This window comes from Dipodomys spectabilis, unplaced genomic scaffold (genome assembly GCF_019054845.1).
Source record: "Dipodomys spectabilis isolate Male_0828 unplaced genomic scaffold, ASM1905484v1 ptg000032l, whole genome shotgun sequence".
Classification (NCBI taxonomy): Eukaryota; Metazoa; Chordata; class Mammalia; order Rodentia; family Heteromyidae; genus Dipodomys; species Dipodomys spectabilis.
Genome location: NW_024870709.1, coordinates 27,732,287 through 27,755,453, shown reverse-complemented (window position 1 = coordinate 27,755,453; position 23,167 = coordinate 27,732,287). Strand labels below are relative to the sequence as shown.

Below are 23,167 nucleotides of genomic sequence, written 5' to 3'. Positions count from 1 at the left end.
GAAATGAAAAATGTTAATATGAAATTAAAAACAAAACTTGTTGATATATGAAAGTCACCTTTACCATTATAGCATGATGTAATAATAGTCAAATAAAATATCTCTTCTACAGCTGAAGGTAAAAAAAAAAAATACACTTAATAGAGCATGAACTCCCTGCAAAGAAATCAATCTTGCTTTAAGGGAGGGAAAGTAGATAAAAATGCAAAAGTAATCCTTTGCCACAGAAAATTTCACAAATGATAAGCAATAGTACTAACTTGAAATCCATATTAGTTTTTTCACTGTCTATCACCTTTTTATAGTACATTTTTTTGGTGACACCATTTGGCACCAATAAAGACTATGATGTTGTATTTCTCAACTTTTCTCATTTTTTTTCCAGCTTCTACAATGGGGAAACCCATTTTCACCCTTCAGTGTCAAGGACATCTAACTAGAGATATTTTCAAAGTGTGGATTTGGGTTGTTAAAGATCATTCAGGAACATATGTGATAGAGGCTAAAGTTCTCTAATAATGTGTCATGCTAAGAGTCACTGGTCTTGTGGATGATAATCTATATTACGCTATATAAACGTGATTCAGACTTCACGTGGCTACATTAGAGCTATCCACAATGATGTTTGATAAGATGTAAATCCCCAGTCTGTCATATATGTATATGTACATATATATTACTATATATGTATACATATATTCATTTAATTAGAATCTCAGGAAATGTTCACTGAGATTGAAAATGAATGTGTCAAGTGTTGATCAAGCCACTCCATTACCTAGAAAATAGAAGTGCTCCATTCAGTCAGACTAAAAAATACTTAGGTTCTGTGAGAAAGGATGGATTCTCTTTCTTAGTAGGATAAATCAATGCTTTCTGAATTGCATTCTGAGAAGCCCATACTCCTGTTTTAGTGTTAGATTTTTTTTACATCTTTTCTAATGTCAATTCAACAGGCTTTTAGACTCTTGTCATAGTTTATTTGGGACAACTATGTTTAGAAAATTATTTCCTCTAAGCCTCTACTCATTCCTGGACATTATATCTACAGCCTTCTAAGGTTACACACACGATTCCAACTGACAGAAGAATAAAAGTTTGGCATTGTCTAAAGTAGTTTTTTTCTAGGTCAGTGGTAATTTAAGGTTGACATAGAAATAGGAAGTATAATAGAATTAAGATAATGGATAATGTTCACTTTAAATCACAATTATTTTCATAAGGAACAGCTAGAGGTATGTATATATTACACAAATTTCAGCACTCAGAGCTTCTTTCCTATTCCCTGAGATAATTTCTTATATTTTATTTTTGTTATAATTGAAAAAGACATAAAACAAGGAGCAATTTTAAGAATTATATCAGTTTGTTAAATTGATATTAATTAATTGAACTAATTTTACTGAAAGACTTTAATCTCCTGACATTTTTGTTTAAAATAAAAGTAGGATATATGAGCCACCAAGAATTAGACTGTAAAAAGAAAAGAATATTACATAGTTATCAAATTAATACAAAAATGTGTTAAGATAATCATTGAATTATCTCTACTCTGAAAACAAAATGTGGATTAAATAAAAGCAACCTATTTCTTATCCTCTGTTGCTCATGGGAACTGTATAAAAGTATAGGTCTAATAAAAGTATAGGTCTCTGACCTGAGATATATGAAATGATTTAAACCATCAAGACAAGGATAGTATAAAAAAGGAAATCAGGAGAAAAAGTAAAAAAATAACCTTATGATGATGATATCAAATGTAAAATAAATACATACATAAATAAAACTTACCATAATGCAGTACAGGAAGATGGAACTGACGATTTTAAACTAATGAAGAATAACTTCAAATTTTCTTACTTTTTTAATGCCAGAAATTAAATACTCACTAGCAGAGATATTGAGGGAGTTTACTGTTCTCTCCAGCTGGTTTTCTGCTGTGCAAGTTAATGTAACATTCTCTTCAGGGGAAATGATAATTTTACTATAATACCTGCCATTAATATAAGGAGATTCCTCTGTCTGGAAAAAGAAGAAGGAAGGTGGGTTTAGACGAGGAAATATATTGCAAGTGCATGGAAAACAATATTAGTGAGGAAAGGGGCTAAGTAAGATGTTCCAACATATATTCTGCTGCTCACAGGTAAGTGTAAGAATGGAGATATGATCATTCAGACCTATGTCTACAACAGGTAAAATAAAGATAATTTTTTAAAAAGGTAATTAAAACTGTAAGCTGACTTATTTTCCTATTATGATCCTACTAATTAAATCAATCAAACTCTTTCAATTGATGTATGTTTTAGTTAACATGTTAGCACAATGATATTTGTTTCAAAATGAATTACTGGTAATTAGCAAATTCCATCAACTTCAGTATATATATATATATATATGTATATATATATATATATGTATATAAATGAAACTATATATATATATATATATTTATATATATATAAAGAAATTGAATTCATTTTCAGTTACCACTAAGTCTGTTGTATTTTTGCAAGTGAGATCAATCACTGCCTTTGAACATAAGAAATAATCCACTTTTGTCTCATTACTATAATTTGACCCTTAAATCTAACAAGCAGGCACTTGAACACTTTGCTTTCTCTGTCTTTTTCTCACATCATGTCCTATTTTTCTCTCTATTTGCTTTCTGCTTAACTGCAGCTAAGTGCCTTGAGGACAGGAGTAGAATCTCTGCTAGTCCCTTAGGGTAGAGGACAGGCAGAGATAGCTTTTCATTATGAAATCATAGATTCATCATGTGTTTGAAGTAGGAATGAATCCAAGATTATGGATGTGTCAGCCTGGACCTAGGACAAGAAAAATGATAAATCTAGTGGACTAGAATCAATCCTTCTCTTTGACATTGAAGAATGGCAATTATTATTTTGTTCCCATAGTAAATATAACTGCTACTTTTCCACTCCCCACTAGGATTTTACATGTTACTTTCTATGTCTTTGTGTTTGCTACATCAATCTCTACAGAATATGTTTGCTTGCTTCTAAGCTGGCCTTTTATATCTTGATTGCTATTCATTTATCAGGTGTTTATTCTGAGCTTGTTTTGCTATTTTCTCTGCCTACATTACTAGCAGCCACGGTTGTTTTCTGCTGCACTCAGTACTGAGTTGCAATAGAGACTTAAAAGAATAAAGTAGCAAAGAATCATTCCTACTTTTTTAGTCTTTAATTTTTAGTATTTGATGTGAAAAAGTAGGTCTGTACATTGTCAGGAATATGGAAGATGTAGATTTGTATGCCAAACAAAAGAAAACTTACTTTATCAGGTTTAAAGTGCTGGTTGTCTTTTACTGTGTATCTCATTATATCTAAACAAACCAGAATCACTTGCTTTAAGTGTGATTTCTTTTAAAGCTTTCCATTCCTGAACACAAGCAAATATGTATGTATCAACCATTAGTGAAAAGTCCAAGTCAACTCTGCTCTGGAAATAACATGAATTGAGCCAGGGCCCAGTTTTCATGGACATAAGAAAAGTAAAGGTTTCCATTTAAAATTAATTTGCCTCTTTTTTGCTTTATACATGTTCCTCAAATTTCAGCTAGGTCAAAATTGGAAGAAGGGATGATAGAAAATTCTATGCTCCTGGAGAATCTTTAACTGCTTCTAATAAGATGAGGGGAAATTAAAACTGTCACTGAGAAAAATGGAATTTAAAGTGTGCTACATTATCAAGCAGCTTGGCAGTTTAGTGGCATTAAGTTATAAACCCACAGTGACAGACCGGATTGTTACTATTTTTGTCAGACTTATGATTAAGAGAAAATTACTGGTAATATTTGTACTTAACTATTTGCAGTTACTAAAATGTCCTACCAATGGCACAAATATTAGAAGGGCACAGCCTAGATTCTATTATAAGTTGCTTGTCTTTTTCTGGTCTTAGCGCCAACACAGGAAAAATCAGAATTACATATTTAGCAGTGACAGGATTCATCACCACCCCGGAACCCTGTTTCAAGAAATATCCTTTGATGTGAATAATTAAAATAATGGAGGCTACCTATATTCTAATATATAATTTTTCTGGTGTGGGAAAGTATATATATAAATATTTTAATCAGAAAGTTTTAGAAATTAATAACCATGGGCCAATATTAAATTAGGTTTCTTTTAAAACAAAGCACAACATAATGGATTCTCCATTGTCCATTTTCCATAATTCAAAGGTTTAAAACTCCTTTGCGCTAAGTTTTCGTGTGGGAATATTATTAGTAAGACTTCACAAATCAGCAAGAGCTTTCTCTGAAACACTCTTAATTTCATTTAGTAAAAAAAAAAAGAAAAGAAAACAATGTACACTTTAGGTTCCAAAGTAAAATTCCATGTTGGACTAATCATAGCATAAAGCAAGAAGACAAATACTTGCTTGGTTTATGACGTTTCCACTGCCGGTAATTGTCCATTGTATAGCTGGCTTTGGAAAGCCTTCCACATGGCAGATTATTGTTTTAGACAGTCCACTAGGATCAGTTTTCTTTGTCATTTTGATCTGAGGTTTTCCTAAAATGTCATTGTGATGAAAATAATTATAATAAATGAAACTAATAAATAATTAGGTATTAAATTCTCAAAAGTTGACTTCGTATCACAGTACTTTACTACCTTCTACAATGAGGGTCAATGATTCTCTTTTCTTCAGTCCTTCCACTTCCTGCAGAGCAGTTTCACACACATAATTTCCAGCATCCTGATAATGAAGACTAGAAAATGATGGGCTTGATCGAAGCCTGATGTTATCCTGGTTAAATAAAAAGCAAATTACCTCACAGCAAACAACTACAACTTTAAATATATGTAGTATAAAATATTTAAGACCAAATTATTCCTCTTAGTCCTATAAAAATGCATATATTCTTTGCAAAAATTTCATAGGCTTTTGTAACGAGATTTCCTTTAGCTTTTGTAGTTCTTGAAACTAGAAAGAGCAGAGTTCCATTTCAGACCTTTTTGTTAGGGAACTGATCATTTGAATGAAATAATTTTTGAGGCTGGGTTTCCTTTATTTGGGATGGTCATATTTTTACTATACTAAATTGTTCTAAGAACTCAATTATACATCTATGTATATATAAATATATATACACATATATATAAAACGATGTGTTTACCTTAGCGAATGTTCTGAAAAGAAACTCTCTCTTCATTGTAGTCTGTATACAGTTGTTAGATATAGATATGTGATAATTTATTAAATATGTGAATAAATGTCTGCAAATAACTTCATCTGATACAATGATCAACTCTGGAGCTCCATTACAAAGCCATAGTAATTATGACAAAGATACTTTTAACAAAAGTCCCTGGACATATTTCCACTCTTAATTTTTAAGAGAAAAGAAAGTACAATGTGTAGTTTTTAATATTACTTGACATACAGAAAATATTCCTATTTATCAGAAATTGAAATTAAAAAGCAGACAACTAAACCCAATCTTAAGATTCATTGTTTTGTATCTACTAGAACATTTTTTCCCACTCACAATTAACCAATTACTGGCAAGTTAATGTTGATCAGCAGTATTGACATTAGTATTCAATCAACAATAGTACTCCATTGATACTATGGTTTTAAGAAACGTATTTCTCAAGTCCCCAAATAAAAACATGTTGAGTGTTTATACAATTATTGGTAACTTATCTAGTTTTGTGATATTTGCCAGTATAAAAATGTAAGGTTAAATAGACAGAAAAAGGAATGAAATTTTAATTATTCAAATGAACACCAAATTCACTGATGAGTTTGTAGGGAAAACAAAAGGGAAAAAGAAATTGAGTTCCAAGAAAAACTGAACAAGTAACAGAGATGTAGCATGAAGTGATAAGAAAGTAGACAGAAAAGAAATACAAGTTTATATTTTCCTTTAGCAACAAATCTCCCCTCACTTTTGAAGCCTTGCTTTAAGCTCTGTGTGTGTGTGTGTGTGTGTGTGTGTGTGTGTGTGTTTTCAGCAGATCATTTGGGTTTTGTAGCCCCTGGCCATGTTATTCTTCATCAGGAATTCAGGCACTGACTCTTTGTAAACAGCAGACAAGGACTTAAGTGGCAGGATCATAGCAACAACCATTTGTTTTATAAGAAATTTATCTAAAGTACCAATTAAGGATCATATTTTCATGCCTACAATCCTATGAGATCTGAGGATCACAGTTCAAAGCCAGCTGGGGCCTGCCTGCCTGCCTGCCTGCCTGCCTGCCTGCCTTCCTTCCTTCCTTCCTTCCTTCCTTCCTTCCTTCCTTCCTTCCTTCCTTCCTTCCTTCCTTCCTTCTTTCCTTCCTCCCTTCCTTCCTCCCTCCCTTCCTTCCTCCCTCCCTCCCCCATCCCTCCCTCACTCCCCCCCTCCCTCCCTCGCTCCCTCCCTCCCTCCCCCCTCCCTCCCTCTCTTCCTTCCTTCCTTCCTTCCTCTCTTCCTTCCTTCCTTCCTTCCTTCCTAATTTTGCATATCCTGCAGCTTGAACTGTGGACCTGGGTGCTATTGCTGAGCTCCTTTTCCCAAGTCTATCACTCTTCTGTTTGAACCACAGCAGCACTTCTAGCTCATTCTGTAATGAATTGGAGATAAAAGCAGCAATGCTTGATAAGAAATGTACTCATTACCTTGCCCATGTAATTTTAACCCCACTGTATGGTATTTTCACAATTAAAAAAAGTCTCAAGGACTTTCTTGTATGGCCTGGCTTTGAACTCCAATTCTCAAATATCAGCTTCCTGCATATGTAGGATTACAGCTGTGAGCCACTGGCCCTGGCTAACTATTTCTTTTGTTTATTATCATATAGTAGTGATACAAGGGAGGATTTAAATGTAACTTTTGCACTCGTGTATGTAATCTATTCTAATCAATCCCACTCCCTATAACATTCTCCCTTTTTCCTAAGACAATTTCAACAAGTTTTTTTTTTTCCTTCCATAATATAAACCATCTACTCAGCAATATACGTCTGCATTTACTCTCTTGTTAGTTCAGTCCCTCCTGGTTAATACCACACCCTAACATAGCCTCTTTCTCTTTACCCACCCTCCAACTTCTCATTAACCAGCTATTTTCATTGTGGTTCTGTAAACTGCTTTCCCATATAGTTGTCTATATTTCAAAATTATTCATCATCTATGTTGGACTATTGCCATACCCTGAATAAACCTGATCTTATCTGATCCCATTTCTATATAAGTAATGGGAAAAATAAAAACGAACCCAGTATTTTAAAGATTGTTGTAAACCTCATGTGACAATAATATCAGTTAAAACACAGTAAAAATTACTATGCCCTAGTGTATGCATACAAATGATGCATTATTATTTAATACACACACAGTTACCCAAACTACATTTTGAAATATCTGTTATAATGCCATGCCACACTGTTGCTGACAATCTCTAAAATTTTATTGTGGTTTAAATTGGTAGACAGAGGGTGGAGGAAGAGAAGGAGAGAACGAGAGTAAGAGAAAGTCAGAGGTAGTGTAAACTCATTAGCCTCTGCTATACATTTCTGGATAAAAGAAAATATGCCAAAGGTCCTAAGCAAGACAGTCCCAAACATGACTTACTTTCATCCACACCACCGTTGCATTCCTACTAGCAGATATTGTGCAGGACACGGGCAGTGAGTCTCCAATCTGCATGGTCACTTCTCCACTTGGGTTTAAGGATAAATCCAAAACTGTGAGGAGAAAATAGGTTTAACATGCTAAAGTCCAGTAAGATAGTCAAAATATTTTAGACAGGAATAGACGAATGAAAAAAAAATCATTCCAGTTACACTTTAAAATTTAGAAGTGATTTATATGACTAAAATAGTGAGACTGTAGCAGATTCAGCTTAGCTTTAGAAGTAGGTTTTGAGAATAGCTTGCACAAATGAACGGTCATTCTAATTGATTGGGCATTTATTTGCAGGTTAGCAAAATTGATGTTTTGAGTTTGTATGTATGCCCTCTATACACTATCATCTTTAAGATGTTTTGTTCACGTTTGGAAGGAAATAAAGAAAGATGATGACAAGGTAAATATTATAAAAAATAGTATGTAAGTCATAACACTGGAAAACCAGGTATATTTAGACAGCGGGTGATAAATTGAAAAACAATGAGGTAGATAGTCTGTGTGTTTCTTCAAAGAAAATTGACAAATAGGGTTTTTTTTTGGCAATGCTATTGCATTTCTCATGGAGTTGAAATTTTAAATAAGATATATTGTTCATGTACACTATCATTTTTTGAAAACATAGTTTAAACACATCTAAGAAAGGACCATTTTTCAGATGAAAAATGATTCTTATAACAATCTTACTGTCATAGCATGATCTGTAAGAAGAAAATTCAATTCAATTGAACAAAAATTTATTGTACAGCTACTACGTTCTAAGCACTGACAGGAGATGCAGAAGTGAGTGACGAGATTACAATTTAGTAAAGTTGAGGTAATGTGAACTTCCCTGACCATAACACATGGTCCAGAAAATCAGCACCTACCATCAAACCTACCACATAGAAAGAGCTCAATAAATAAATATTTGTTGAAAGATTAAACAGAAGTGAAAACAAAGATTTATGGGAGGTGTGTAATGCAGAGTAGATTGGATTTTCAAGCAATAAGTAATGCTTTGTATAAGAGACACTATGTTTTTGTGGTTCCCTGACAGTTGAGAAGTGGAAATGTGAGGTAAACCTTTGTCACAAAAACAAAGATATGAAAGAGCTTGGCAGATTTCACAGCAGTGATTAATCTGGTACTCAGATGGGTGATAACTCACAGCAGGTACTTCTTCACCATTAGTGGAGGCCAGACGGACAAGGACCAAGCTTGCCATCCTGGGAGCTGGGACATTCCAGTAAGATATCAGATTTGCTGTTGCAATGTTTGTTTCTCTTTGGTTTTGCATGCTTTCATTGTTAACATGTTGAGTGTTGGAAGCACCATTTTAATGCATCTCTTTTCTTTCAGAGCTGTAAGCTCTTTGCAGGGGGTAATGACCACCACTTTTTTTTTTTCAGACACAGCCTCAAGCACCTCACAAGTGGGAGGTACTCAAATACTACTGCTGAATAGATGAATGACTGAAAGGAAGAAGTAGGCTTTCTCACTTTCTCATTCCTCATAAAGTCTGCACCATAAGGTTGAAGGTGGAGTTTCCTCCAAGTATTTGGGTCAATTATATTTAGATGAAATTTGTACTCAAGGTGATGAGCTGGAGAGTTAACTTGCCAGTGTTAACTAAGACCAAAGATTGTAAAGGACAATGATTGACTTTGAAAGTTCTGATAAAGAATCTATGCATGCAGGAATTGGCTGAGGACTGTAGCTCTTTCATGTGATGGTAAGGTAGGAATCTATAGGGAGAAACATGGAAGGAGTTCTATTCTGCAATTTTTGGATCTATGGCTTGCTTATTTCCTGCTTCACTACCCATATTGCCTTCAGTGCTCTATGCAAGGGAAACAAATCCTAGTTTTAGAAAACAAGGCTGAAGGATAAATGGGCAACAATAGAACTTTTATGTTTGCATATAATGGAGAATAAAACTTTGATTTCCTGGCAATACCTTTTCTTAAGAATCATTTTTGTTAGTCTATATTTTTGCTCAGAAAGTTTCCTTAGGACATCTCTATATATGCTTACAAGTGTTTTGATTAGATTCACCCCCATTCTTAAGACAATTTCAACAGGTTTCCTTGGTCTGTTTTCAGACATAAACATAAATAGTTCTATGCCATTCACCCTTACTATTCATCTTCCTCATTCCTAAGGGGAATCCTTTCTAGACAGGACCTATTTTACATTCTTGACATTCACTTTTTTTTAAGCATATAACAATAGTTTAAGGGGATTTCACTGTATTATTTCACACATGCATGTCATATCCTTTAATCAGACAAACCTCCTCTATTATTTTCTCTTTTCCCATACCCCATCCCTTATCATTCGATAGTAATACCTTCTTTTAAAGCTTCAAAAAGGCCTCAAAACTCTGGGTAGCAATTTACCTTTCAAAACTGAAAGACATTTCAATCTAATTTAACATACTAAAATCCAATCAAACGATTGTAATACATTTTTGTTTAATTTTACTCTCTATTATAGCTAATCATTGAGGTATGATATGGCTGTCACAAGTCTTCTGTTTTGTCAGTTTGCTATCTCCCTTCTCAACAGACCTACAAGCAATCCACATTAAAGAAACAAAAACAACAAACAAACAAACAAACAAATACTTCATCTTTTAGGATCCTGTGTACTTGGCGTCCCTTAAACATAAGTGCATAGCACTACCTCAAAGCAACTGAGTTGTTAGTAATTGGCCCAAAGACATCACAAAGAAAGATATCAGAGCTCTTCCATTGGCAACTCTATGTCTGGCTGTACTCCCTTGCTCCACTATTTTTTTTTCTTTTTTCATGAACCACAGCTTGATAAATGGTCCCAAGACTGACTGGTCTTCAGAGAAAAACAGCACTGTTGTTATACTGAGAGGTCACTGCTTTCTCTCTAACTAGCCCCTAATGGCAGACACACTCAAACCCATGCCACACAGCTATGAAAACACACAGAAAGGACTCAGCTGTGAGCATTTCCTAACAGTTCTGCATGACTACAGGGTTCCCCAAGGAACACTTCCAACATCAAACAATCAAAAATAACCATCTGGTTGTCTTATTCCCCAACGTTTATACTTGCATCTCCCTCAAAGTTTTAGCTCCTATCCTCCATGTTTTGTAAACATGATGGTTAGAGTTAAAAGATGTAGAACCATGTACTCAAGACATTTTCTAAAGGTTCTTTAGTTTTGAAATAAGGAAATACATCATATTCAGTAACACTGTAGTGGGGCATGTCTAGAAGAATTCTTACCAATGATACTACTAGGTACTTAGGAATTTTGGGGAAATTTGGCCTATACAAACAAGACTGACTATTGCTCAAAGCACTCTGTAAATTTAATTTTCATGAGGGGGGAGTGTGAATGGCTAATTTTATTTTCATTATGAATTAGACATATTAATAATGTAAGCAATTACAGATTACAAAATATGGAACTTAGTTTGCTTTTTCAATTTCATTTACCCCCCATCAAATTCATGGGAGCCAAAAAGAACTTTTAAAGTATCTGGAGAGAAATACCAGAATGAAAAATTAATACAGAGATATATGTAAGGTGATTTGAAGAGTATTTTTTTTCCAGAAATTTATTCTCCTTTTATGTAGAATAATGCAGTCTATAAATGACTTTTAGTTATCTCTATTCCCTCTTTTGTTAACTGAGTCTGTAGTAATTTTGTGTTGCCTGGGTTTGGCTGTTTATATTATTCCATAATTGTTTTAGAAAAGATATTAATCTATATCTTTTCTTGCCAACTATAAACCTTGTGGACTATAAAAATATCTAATAGGGACTCTGGTTATAGATCTGTGGTAGAAAGTTTGCCAAATTTGTGCTTGGCCCTAGGTGCGATCTCCAATATTGAAAAAGGAGAAATATGCATTTTATATGTAAATATATAAAAATTTATATTGAAATAAATGAGTTTTTTCATGAAGATGCATATGGGACTTATTTATTAATAAAATACACCGGTGTCAGAAAGAAGATGGATACAGATTGACCCACTGTAACAATGAGATGTACAAGACACTATGTTGAAAACGAACTTTACAACTTGGGGTGGGGAAGAGTTGGAGAGGTGGGGAGGGAAGGGAAGGTAGGGAAAAAACAAAGAAGAAGGTAACAATGTTCGATAGGAAAGGTATTCATTACCTTACTCATGTAACTGTAACCCCTCTGTACAGTATTTTTACAATAAAAATGTATACTAAAAAAAGAAAGAAGATGGAGGTTTACAATGGACAGAAGTTGAGATGATCATATCTATTCCAAAGTTGTAGTGCAAATTTGGATGCAAGTGGAGCTTATTCTGAAGCTCCTTACTGAACCAATTGAAACCAAGTTATTTAAGGAAGCTATAGTTGTAATTTATTGCAAAAGTTATCAGCATCATATTACTAGAGGATTTTAAAATAAGGCTGGTAATGAAAAAAGTGACTTACAGTGAACGGTGATGGTTGTTGAAGCCATCATGCTCTTCTTGTCTATCAGGGAGCATTTGTAGTCTCCTGTTGCATTGCGCTTCACATCTGTCAATATGTAAGTATTTGAGCTTCTTATTCCTTCAGGCTGTCCCTTTTGATAGAGACACAATGTCATATAAATCACTTGGTAGCAACAACAAGAATATATATTTCTTGGTGGAAATAGATAACGGGGAACAGGGAGAATGTGTTTTAATTGAACAGCAAAAAGAAGGGTTAGGGTGCTTCTCACATCCTGGAAAGGTAAGTAATATTTAGAGCCCAAGAAATTTTGAAGATACTGTTTATATTGCATGAGTATCATTTGTTCTTATTAACAGCATGACTTATGTTTCAATATTAAAGTAGATTTGTTAAAACAGACATTATTTTATATTTATACTTATGTTTTACCTAATTTGAGATCATCTGCAGCACTTTAAGAAAAAATATGTGATATATCCACATACAAAAAAGAAAGGAAGGATAGAGAATAATGAGAAACAAAGAACATGATAAATAAGAAAAAGGGGGGAGAGAAAAACCAAAATATATCACATCAAAAATGGAAAAACAGGGGAAATAGGAATATGCTAACAAAAATGATGATCAGGACACATAATCACAAAAGCTGATACCTACAAATTTGTCTCTGGCATCCTTGATAATCAAATTAGAATCCAAATTAGTTCCAAAATTCCCATTTGCAAATAAGAAAAGCAATATATGCCAATTTAATGGGTAGAACAATTTTCTTGATGAATAGATCAAGAAAATGTGATATATATATAATTATATACATATATATATATATATATATATATATATAATGGAATTCTATACTTCCATCAGAAAGAATGACTCTATCCCATTTGTAAGGAAATGGGAGGACTTGGAAAATATTATATTAAGTGAACCAAGCCAGACCCAAAGAAACATAGGTCCCATGGTCTCCCTTATTTGTAATTAGTATACATCTAGGATAATCTTAGCAGATGAGCAGAATAGCTCAATAGCTATGTACCTATGACCATATAAGATGATGCTCATCGAAATGAACTCCAAGACATGGACACGAAAGGTTTTTCTTTGTTGTTGTTGTTCTCAATGTACTATGCGACTGATTTTCTTTTTTTCTTTTTCTTTTTTCAGTCAGTTGTGGGGCTTGAACTCTGAGCTTGGGCGCTGTCCCTGTGCTCTTCAGCTCAAGGCCAGCACTCTACCACTTGAGCCAAAGCACCATTTCCTTTTTTTTTTTTTTTTTGCCAGTCATGGGGCCTGAACTCTTGGCCTGGACACTGTCCCTTAGGTCTTCAGCTCAAGGCTAGCACTCTGTCACCTGAGCCACAGCGCCACTTCCAGCCTTTCCTGTTATGTGGTGCTGAGGAATTGAACCCAGGAACTTATGCATGCAAGGCAAGCACCCTACCACTGAGCCACCTTCCCAGCCCTTCTTTTTTCTTTACTGATTTTCCCCTATGGTTTATCCCTATTCACTGTGTTCAATTTTGGTATCCTGGGTATTCTATATATGTTTATCTGAACTAGAGAAGGGAAGGGGAACAAGAAAACGACGAGACTAAAGGGGAGCCAATGCAACAGCAATGCTCACAGACAGTATGGGGGAAATGATCTGTACAACTTGGGCGAGGTTCAGGGGTAGGGAAAGAGGGAGAAAAATGAGGGAAGGGGTAACAAGTCAGACAACAAATATTATCATGAGCTTACTTATGTAACCCCTCTGTCCATCATCTTGACAATAAAATTTATCAAATAAATTATTATAAAAGTGATGTACAGAGAGGCTACAGTTACATAAGTCAGGTAAAGAGTGTATTTCTTTTTGGACAATGTCACCTCTTCCCTCACTCTCTCCCAATTTTTCCCACCTTTCCCCATCCACAAATTGTATAGTTCATTTTAAACATCTTGTCTAGTGAGTAACACTACTGCATTTGTTCACCATTTTGTCCCTCCATTTCTGTTTCCATCTTTACCCTTCCCAATACAGATGAATAAACAGACAAGACAAAAAGAAAACAACAACAAAGAGAAAAATCTCTTGTTTCTATTTTTAAGTTCATTTTGATAAGTATTATTTTATATGATCACACGCACACAGGCATTTAGTCTTGTGTCCCTCCTCCAAGAATATCCTCCTTCTGTTATACTTTGTGTGAATGCCCAGAGTCCGGTATAGTTTATCATGTCTCAGTGTATTTTAGATCTAGCTTCCACATATGAGAGAAAATGTGTGGCAGGGTAAATAATTGATGCTATGATAAATTACTTATACTATACTTTGGAGCGATGTAGTGAATGATAATTCAAATACCAATAATATGTGGGTACGTTCATAAACACGTTTCTATATATACCGTATTGAGTGGCACATGACTTTCTTCCATGAAATAGGAATTTCAGACTGTGGGAGAGCAAAGATGCCACAGATAGAATCATTCCCGAGTCAGATGTCATGTCACTACAATATCTGCAGGGATGTTGCATTGTCTTTGCTCTTGATTTTTTTTCTTTTCATGAGCAATTTTATTTTTAATAAGTTTTTATTGTAAAAATACTGTACAGAGGGGTTACAGTTACATGAGCAAGGTAATGACTACATTCCTATCAAGCATTGTTACCTCCTCCTTTGTTTTTCCCCTACCATCCCTTTCTTCCCACCTCCACAACTACACCCTCCACCCCTGGCCTAAACTGTAAAGTTGTTTTTCAACATAGTGTCTTGTTCATCTCATTGTTACCATGGGTCAACCTGTATCCCTATTTAAACATTTTGTTTTCTCCCTTCCCCTCACTAAATTATACTGATATCAAACACAGTGAAAACCGGGGTTATACTGTGAGGGAGGAACATACAAAGCAACAACAACAACAACAAAAATCACATGGTACATTATAAATAAGTTAGAAACAATAGCAAGAAAGAAGAAAACACTTGTGTCCATATCTTGGGGTTCATTTTGCTTAACATCATCTTATCTGGTCATATGTACATAGCTTTTGACCTTTTCTGCCTGTCCCAGACATGTACTAGTTATTGTAAATAAGGGAAACCATGGAATCTATGCTTTTGGGGCCTGGCTTACTTCACAATATAATTTTTCCAAGTCTCTCCATTTCCTAACAATTCAGTTATGATATTTTAAATGTTTAGGAAATGATGATGTTTTAGTATACACACATATGAAATCATACACATGCTCATATGTATGTATGTATGTATACACACAAGCACGTGCTAATGTGTGTGTGTGCACACACATATATATGAGCTGAGGGCGTAGCTCAGTGGTAGAGCAGTAGTCTCATATGTGTAAGGTCCTGGATTTGGTCCCTAACATAATTAACGACAACACCACAATACTATGTTACAATATGAATGAGCCTATAATGTTACTCTATCTACAATCTAGATACTAGAACTACTCCCTTCAGAGCAGATGTGTGTTCAGATAATATTGTATGGATAAATTTAAAATCATTTCATGTCATCAGTTTTCATTTTATAGCTGTCTTCTCAAGAACAGGTTTTGATAGTTTACTTGGACAATGAAATCTTGAGTTTTTGAAACTGGTTTCCTATGTTGAGATATTTTCTTTTCTCTTTGTCTGAGAAACCTCTAAACTTTAAGAAAAAAAGGCAAAAATTTGACATGAAAATTTAAGTTTCACAAAAGACTTCAAAGGACATTCTACAGGTGATATTTTATTGTCTCTAAGAATAGCACGCTTTCTTTCTGAAGGCATCCGAGAACATGTAATTCTTAAGGCCAGCTAGAAGCCAAATAACAGGACAAAATGAGAGTAGTGGAGCACTTACTGGTAGGTAAAACATAAACTCCTCAGGAGGAGGATTGCCATTCCCCAAGCACTTAAGGGTAATGTTGTCCCCTTCTTTGATGGCATTTTTTGGCGGTAGCACTTGTATTGTCACTTGCTCTGTCGGATCTGCAAGAGTCACAGGTCTAAGTTAACCATTTTTGTCAAGTACCAAATTACTCTGTGCATACAATGTAAATGACTAAATTATACACAATTTTCTAAGGAAGCTAGTAATAGTAATTACTTAAATGTATCTTTTTATAGTGGGATTGAAGTTAATAGCCACTTGCTATACCAAGTACTAATCTTAGTTAGAGCAAACTACAAAGAGTCTCTGTTACATAAAAATCAATTTCTTCTTAGCAAAATGTCTTTAACAGAGGCAGGAATGACTGTAATTATTCCATGTGTAAAAGACCAGTAGGAACAATCTCACCGTATGAGCTCATTATAAGGAAATGGAACGATGTTATATGAATCTTACAGTTTGGAAAGACTAAATCAGCTAACAAAACTAAGGCTATTAGGTACCAGTGCACTCATGTTGTGTAATAATAACTTATATTAAATAAAAGGTGGCAACATAAAACAAATAACAGTAACAAGACTTAGGGAATGCAAAAAAGTAGATCTACTTTCCAGAAAAAATTGAACTGAAATAAATCATTCACAGATAGAATCAAAGGGATCATGAATATAATTCTATCTTGGCCATTGGAGTCAAGAAGCAATCTCTATTGCATTTTGGTCTTTTTTTGTGAAAAAAAATAAGGCTTAAAATTATAATTTATAATCTACTAAAGTCTATTTCTTAACAGCAGACTGATAAATAAATTGCTGGATGAATGCCGGGTGCAGGTGGCTCACGCCTGTAATCCTGACTACTCAAGAGGCTGAGATCTGAGGATCATGGTTCAAAGCCAGCTCAGGCAAGGAAAGTTTGTGAGACCCTTATCTCCAATAAACCACTAGAAAACTGGAAGTGGCGCTGGGCTCAAGCCTTAGAGCGCTCGCCTTGATCTGAAGAGCTGAGGAATAGTCCGCAAGCCCAGTGTTCAAGTCCCACGACTGACCAAAAGAAATAAATAAATAAGATAAATAAATAAATAAATAAATTGATGAATGATACAGGAGGAGTTACAAGGGGACAATATCTATCAAAGTGGAAATAAAAGAGGATAACAGTCATACTTACAAATAAGTCACTTCTAATTTATCTGTTAGTTACACAACTGGATTATAGGATGAACAATGAAGTTTGAAATCAGTTAGTGTAAAATTTCTTTTAGGAAAGCCTTTATAAAAAATTTAACATTTATTGAGAAATGTGGTTATGTTTTCAAATGGTAACACTAAAGTTATCTATGCAGAACTATTTTCTGAATTGTTTGTACTGTGAAATCTGTAAGCTGTAGATCTGTAAGCTTTTCTTCTTTTACATTCATTTGCTTACTGTTCTACAATTAAACTGCAGAGGAACATATAGACAGATTGCCAGAGATTGCTTCTGTGACATTTTTCTATGCTCAGGTATTTTCTGAATATCTGACTGAAATGTTGTGAGGTTAAACAGTTTAATGAACTTGTTTTATTTGTTATTTGTTGGGTTAGCCTAGGATGGTTCTCTAACCACCAGATTCCAGTGAAGTTGAAAAATGGAAAAAAAGATTGCTTTTGGCATCCCACTGAATTCCATTTCTAGATCTCTCTCACTCTTTGACCTTTGTCTAACTGGCACTCAGAACTGGCTGGCAGCACATCACATTGGTACATGGCGAGTCAAACACTGTACCAGCCAGAGATCATAACCTGGCTGACTTGCTGGTCTATTTGGAAATATCCCATCCCGGAATTCCCTTTCTATAAAGGTCTATTCTCTATTAGAGCAACTCCCTCCAACTGTGCTTGGAGGTTTTTGCAACACATTTGCATTTTAACTTTCTGGATTAATAAGCATGCCTCACAACAAAATTAATGATCTTTCCTTTGCCTCTGCCTTTGAATTTTACTCTAACCCTTGATAAGTTATGATTCTTCCAAATATTCTTACCTTCCTTTGCCTTCTTTTACCCACTGGATCACTAAGTCTCAATAATATTTTTTGCAGCTCATTGTGCCTTTGTATTCGCTAACATTTTTGTGGCATATACTCAAGTAAACCCACCCCGAAGTGTTGACATCAAATTTCATTTGTTCCCTCACCTTGAGCCTTTCTTCTTGCTATACTTTCATCACTGTTTCATAACTGTTTCTGGATCAGCTTTTTGAGCTAATGCTTTGAATAGTAGAGTAATATGCAGAATGCTTCAAAACATATTAATACTTAAAATTTGACCTAAAGAAATCCTTACTTTGGTCTCCACAAGTTGGCTTTTGATTGACTTTAGATCAGGTGAGATTGTTTGCTTTCACTATGCTCTATAAACAACTTTGCAAGAACCCAAAGGGTCTACTCAAATTTTCTTCATCTCCCCTATTCATTTTTATCCTTCTAACCATGGATTCATGGATTCAAGCTTTTGTGTTTCTTTCTTTCTTTTTTATTAATAAGTTTTTTTATCGTGAAAATACCATATAGAGGGGTTACAATCACATGAGCAAGGTAATGAGCACATTTCTTATCAAGCATTGTTACCACCTCCTTTGTTTCCCCTTACCATACCTGCCCTCCCATCTCCCCTCACCCCCCCAAAAGTTGTTAAGTTCGTTTTTTGACATAACATCTTGTACATCTCATTGTTGAAATGGGTCCACCTGTATCCCTATTTAAACAATTTCTTTTTTCCTTTCCCCTCCCTGAATTATACCAACATCAAATACAGTGAAAACAGGGGTCATATCGTGAGGGAGGGACATACAAAGCAACCAAGAAATATCTTATAAATATGTTAGGAACAATAGCAAGAAAGAAAAACTATTTGAGTCCTTATCTTAGGATTCATTTCACCTAACATCAACTTATCTGACATTTTCTGCTTGTCTCAGACATACACTAGTTATTACAAATAAGGGAAACCATGGGACTTATGTTTCTTTGGGCCTGGCTTACTTCACTAATATAATTTTTTCCAAGTCTTTCTATTTCCTAGCAAATGTGGCAATGTCATTCTTTCTGTTGGAGGCATAGAATTCCATTGTGTATATATGCCACATTTTCTTGATCCATTCATCTACTGAGGGGCATCTGGGTTGATTCCATATCTTAGCTATGGTAAATAATGCTGCACCCTGTACCAGAATCAACTCCAAATGGATTCATTTGTTTAGTGTCTATTTTATACAAGTTGGAATTGTAAATTACATGCTCTTTGCTTCAATGAATTTTCATTGCATTAGTGACCTTAACACTTAATACATTAACACTTAAGACATATCCACATTACAACTGGGGCACTGGTAGCACTGGATGCATGAGACTGGAGAGCTATCTGGAGAAATTCACCCTGGCTGGGCTTTAAAGAATAAATAGGAACTTTCAAAATGAAAAAAGCAAGACAACAGCAGCAGAAAAATAGACATGTAAAGAGTTCACTGCTGGAGGAACAAGACAAATCACAGTGCAGACAAAGTGCAGTGATAGAAAGATATAGGGCCGGACTTTCCCCATCAGGGACTCCAGGCATGTTTAAATTGGGTGTATGAAGATTAATCTGACAATTCTGGAGAGTCATTGAAGAGTTTCAATCACAACAGGAACACGATTCCATTTGTTCTTTAAAAAGGTATTTCTGCCAATGTCTGGTAAGGCAGTTTGTCGAGCAGAGAAGGGTGGGCAGTATACTATTTTGGAAACCCTTGAAGAAGGACATGTGGTGAGGAATGGTGGCATAAAGTTAGGCAGTGCCCGAAGGCAAAAATCAGGTAAACACAAAGGTAAGGAGCCAGACTCCCTAGTTTCATCGCCGATTCAATATAGTGAAGCGGAAATGGTTTAGCGCATGTTTGGCAAGCTTCCCAAATGGAGCTCATTAAATATCTCTCTTCACGAATGCCTTCTTTTTTCATTTAGCAATTTCTCTAAAGTCTTCCCAGAGCAGTGGTTCTCAAGTAGGCTTTCCAAATTAACACTATTGATATCATCAGGGTTGTTTTTACAACTTCAACAGTCAAGAGCATCATCCCCCCCATACAAGTCAGATAATGGAGAGTGGGTCCAGCAATCTGAGTTCTAACAAACGCTTCAGGTTCCTCGTATACACAAGAGGTTGAGAATCACTGCCTGGAGACACAACAGCTTTCAGGATACATTACTGAGTTCCTGTGGCATTTGACAAATGCAATCTTTCATTAGCAATTTCCTTTTGATGCAAGGGTCTTGTTCCTCTTCCTGGAAATAAAATCTATGAGTGTAAAGACTAAGACTTAAAACCTTTTGTGTCTTCATCATAAACCCCAGCACTAACCTGTGGTCTTCCCAAACACTATTCAGAATATGCACTGTACTTCCAGCCATGGCAAATCATGCCCTTCAATGCATCTCCGGATTTCTGTGTTCACTTACAGGCATACCTGCCACCTGCATGCATTCTTGGAGAATCAAATTTCCCAAGTCTCCTAACTCATCTAGAAAAATCTCTTCTACCTTGAGTTGCCACATTTATGCTAAATGCTTTATGAATGGCTCTAAATGCAAAGATCTGTTAATGTCATATTTATGTGTGTGCTAAAACGCTAAAATATTATTCTCCATAAATATGTACAATTATTGCATATTAATAAATAATTTAAGAGATATTTAAGATATGGAAATGTTAACTGCTTGATATGATCATTGCTCACTGTACATATATCTGTATTCAATTACCACTAAACACTCCAAAATATGTATAATGAAAATAATTATTTTCAAAACAAAGTATGCTTCTAAAAAGAAAGAATTCTTCCTATACTTATAGAAATAATAATTTGATTATGATTAAGCATCCTAATACATTGATTTTAAGTTAAGTTTAAATTTATTTACCAAGTATAATGCCCTAAGTCCATTACTGTTTGGGTTAAGTTTGAATTTTTGTTTTTGTCCAATGTAAGATTCAGTGCCTTAGAGAAGCCAAAACAGAAATGAGCTGAGGTCTAACTCTCCATAGGCTCAGCTGGTGTTTTCACCTTTTCTACAGGGTAGATTTAGAAGTGTTAGGTTTTCTAGAATACATGAAAGTATTACAGGATTTTTTTTTCATATAGTAATAATAATGCAGACTTTTTTTTCCAGTCCTTGGGCTTGAACTCAGGGCCTGGGCACTGTCCCTGAGTTTTTTTTGCTCAAGGCTAGTACTCCACCTTGCTCATTATTATAAGATGATCTTGGCATCTGTCTTGTAAGAAAAGGCCAGTTGGGGAAAAAGACTATTTCATCATCTATGGCTAAGTTAGGGTATATCTCTGCTTCATATTACTGCTAAATTAAACAATGGTGTTAGAACAAATTATCAGGAATGTTCTTTTGAATTATATAATATCTATGTTTCAAATTTATGATTTAATAGCCAAAATATCTTGGAATATACTATGCTATATTCATTAAGGAACCGATATGATTATTAAAATGCTAACAATATACTTAGGAAGCCAGTTAGTCAGAAAGCTGTATTTAGGCCAAGTACGGGTATATGCATTTGTGTTAGAGCAGTCAAGGAAAAAAAAAACACCAGTAAAGTCTGATCTTGAGGAATCCGCTGGCCTGATGGAGCATGGCTATATTTATGGGAGTGATGATGGAGAAGGATTGCTGTTGGATGCTGTCCCTGTGCAAAAAATATGAGGCTTTGTCTGATAAACAACTAAAGAAAAAAGTTTGAGGGCATAGCTCAAGTGATAAAGCATTTGCCTAGTACATATCAAGTTCTGACACCAAACCCTTTCTATCAGTAATAATAAATTAAAAATAAGTCTGCATTTTTCTATCCTTCATTGAGAAAAGGTTCAGCAGGTATTTTGAGTTTCTACAAGTTTTATTGCCATATGCTAGTGCTGAGGACCACCAAAAGACTTTGCTCATTTCTTTAAGGAACTTGCCACCTAGCAGAATAGAAGACAGATACTCATAAAAATGGAAGATAATCTAAATACACTACAGGTTTGTCAAAGGGAATTGAGCAGTTTGGATGCCAAGTGTTTATGTGAAAAGTTGGAAGCAGAATTCAAAAAGCAAATGAATTAGAATTTCAAAGGTGAACAGTATTTGCATATTATTTATAATATATTAAAACTGTACAATTATACATTGAGCTACTTACAATAAATGTCAAAGATTGCTTGTTCAGACTGAATTATTTTCTGGCCAGAGGGTTCATAATAGGTCACGGAACAGGTGAATGGCATCTGTATATCAGCCTTGCTTGTTTTATACTCCAGGGATGAAGTCATGGTATATAACTGAGTGACAGGATCCATTTCCTTTTTAAAAATGATGACCACCGCTGAAAAATAAAATACTGATGGTAGTCGGTCTTTCACTAGAAAGTCACAGTCCTTAATTAATACCATAATATCTTTGAGTGGTTTTGTTCTTCTGTCTTTAGCAGGAGGAAAAACTGACATACAGCATGGTAGGATGTCTTTTCAAAGCCGTGAATCAGATACATGGACAAAAATAGAATCCCGGAATCCTATCTCCCACTCACGTCAATTAACTTCTACAACATGCCATAGGAAGCAATACTTTGCTCTGTTCTTGATTCTCCTGCACAAGGGCTAAGTGGCATTTTAAAATATCACTTATTGATTGAATGTTTACATAAAGGAACAAAGTGCCTTATGTAAAAGTGCCATATGTAAAAGGAGAAAAACATATTTAGATTGTGGGTAGCCTACAGAATGGCTTCAAAGGAGAAAAATCAAAGCGGGTCCATTGGATTTATTATCCACCTCATACCTACCTCCTTCCAGGGGTTGAAGCACTTTTCCACTCCTATACCATGTAATGTTGCCTTCTGGGTAACTGTCTTTTGAAATGCAGTCACCCAACTGTAAAACAAAGAAACAATACTAGTATTGCAAATACTAGTTTTTGGCTTGTTTGTTTGTTTTGTTTTTGTTTCAGTCAGGGGTATCAACTTGGAAACCCCAGAATACTTGGGAAATGCAAAGGCCTCAAGCCACTTAATTTCTGACTTGACTTAAGACATGCTATTTTATAGAATACTATTTTATCTAAAAGCAATGCTTTATATTTGGCAATATCATCTTGAGCACTTTTAAATGGGCAACAGATCCTGAC

The 23,167-nt window shown here is 34.9% G+C and overlaps 1 protein-coding gene across 2 annotated transcripts in view; it reads right to left on the bottom strand.

Annotated features, from left to right (window-relative positions):
* Alcam (activated leukocyte cell adhesion molecule) overlaps positions 1-23,167 on the bottom strand; it is a 181,235-nt gene that overhangs the window by 15,834 nt on the left and 142,234 nt on the right. For both annotated transcript variants that reach the window (XM_042676827.1, XM_042676825.1), the window contains exons 5-12: positions 22,827-22,914; positions 22,185-22,367; positions 15,947-16,074; positions 12,085-12,217; positions 7,591-7,703; positions 4,644-4,779; positions 4,408-4,541; positions 1,890-2,022 (exon numbers count right to left, since the gene is read on the bottom strand). In XM_042676827.1, coding sequence (XP_042532761.1) covers positions 1,890-2,022; positions 4,408-4,541; positions 4,644-4,779; positions 7,591-7,703; positions 12,085-12,217; positions 15,947-16,074; positions 22,185-22,367; positions 22,827-22,914 — 1,048 coding nt within the window. The remainder of the gene's footprint in view (positions 1-1,889; positions 2,023-4,407; positions 4,542-4,643; positions 4,780-7,590; positions 7,704-12,084; positions 12,218-15,946; positions 16,075-22,184; positions 22,368-22,826; positions 22,915-23,167) is intronic.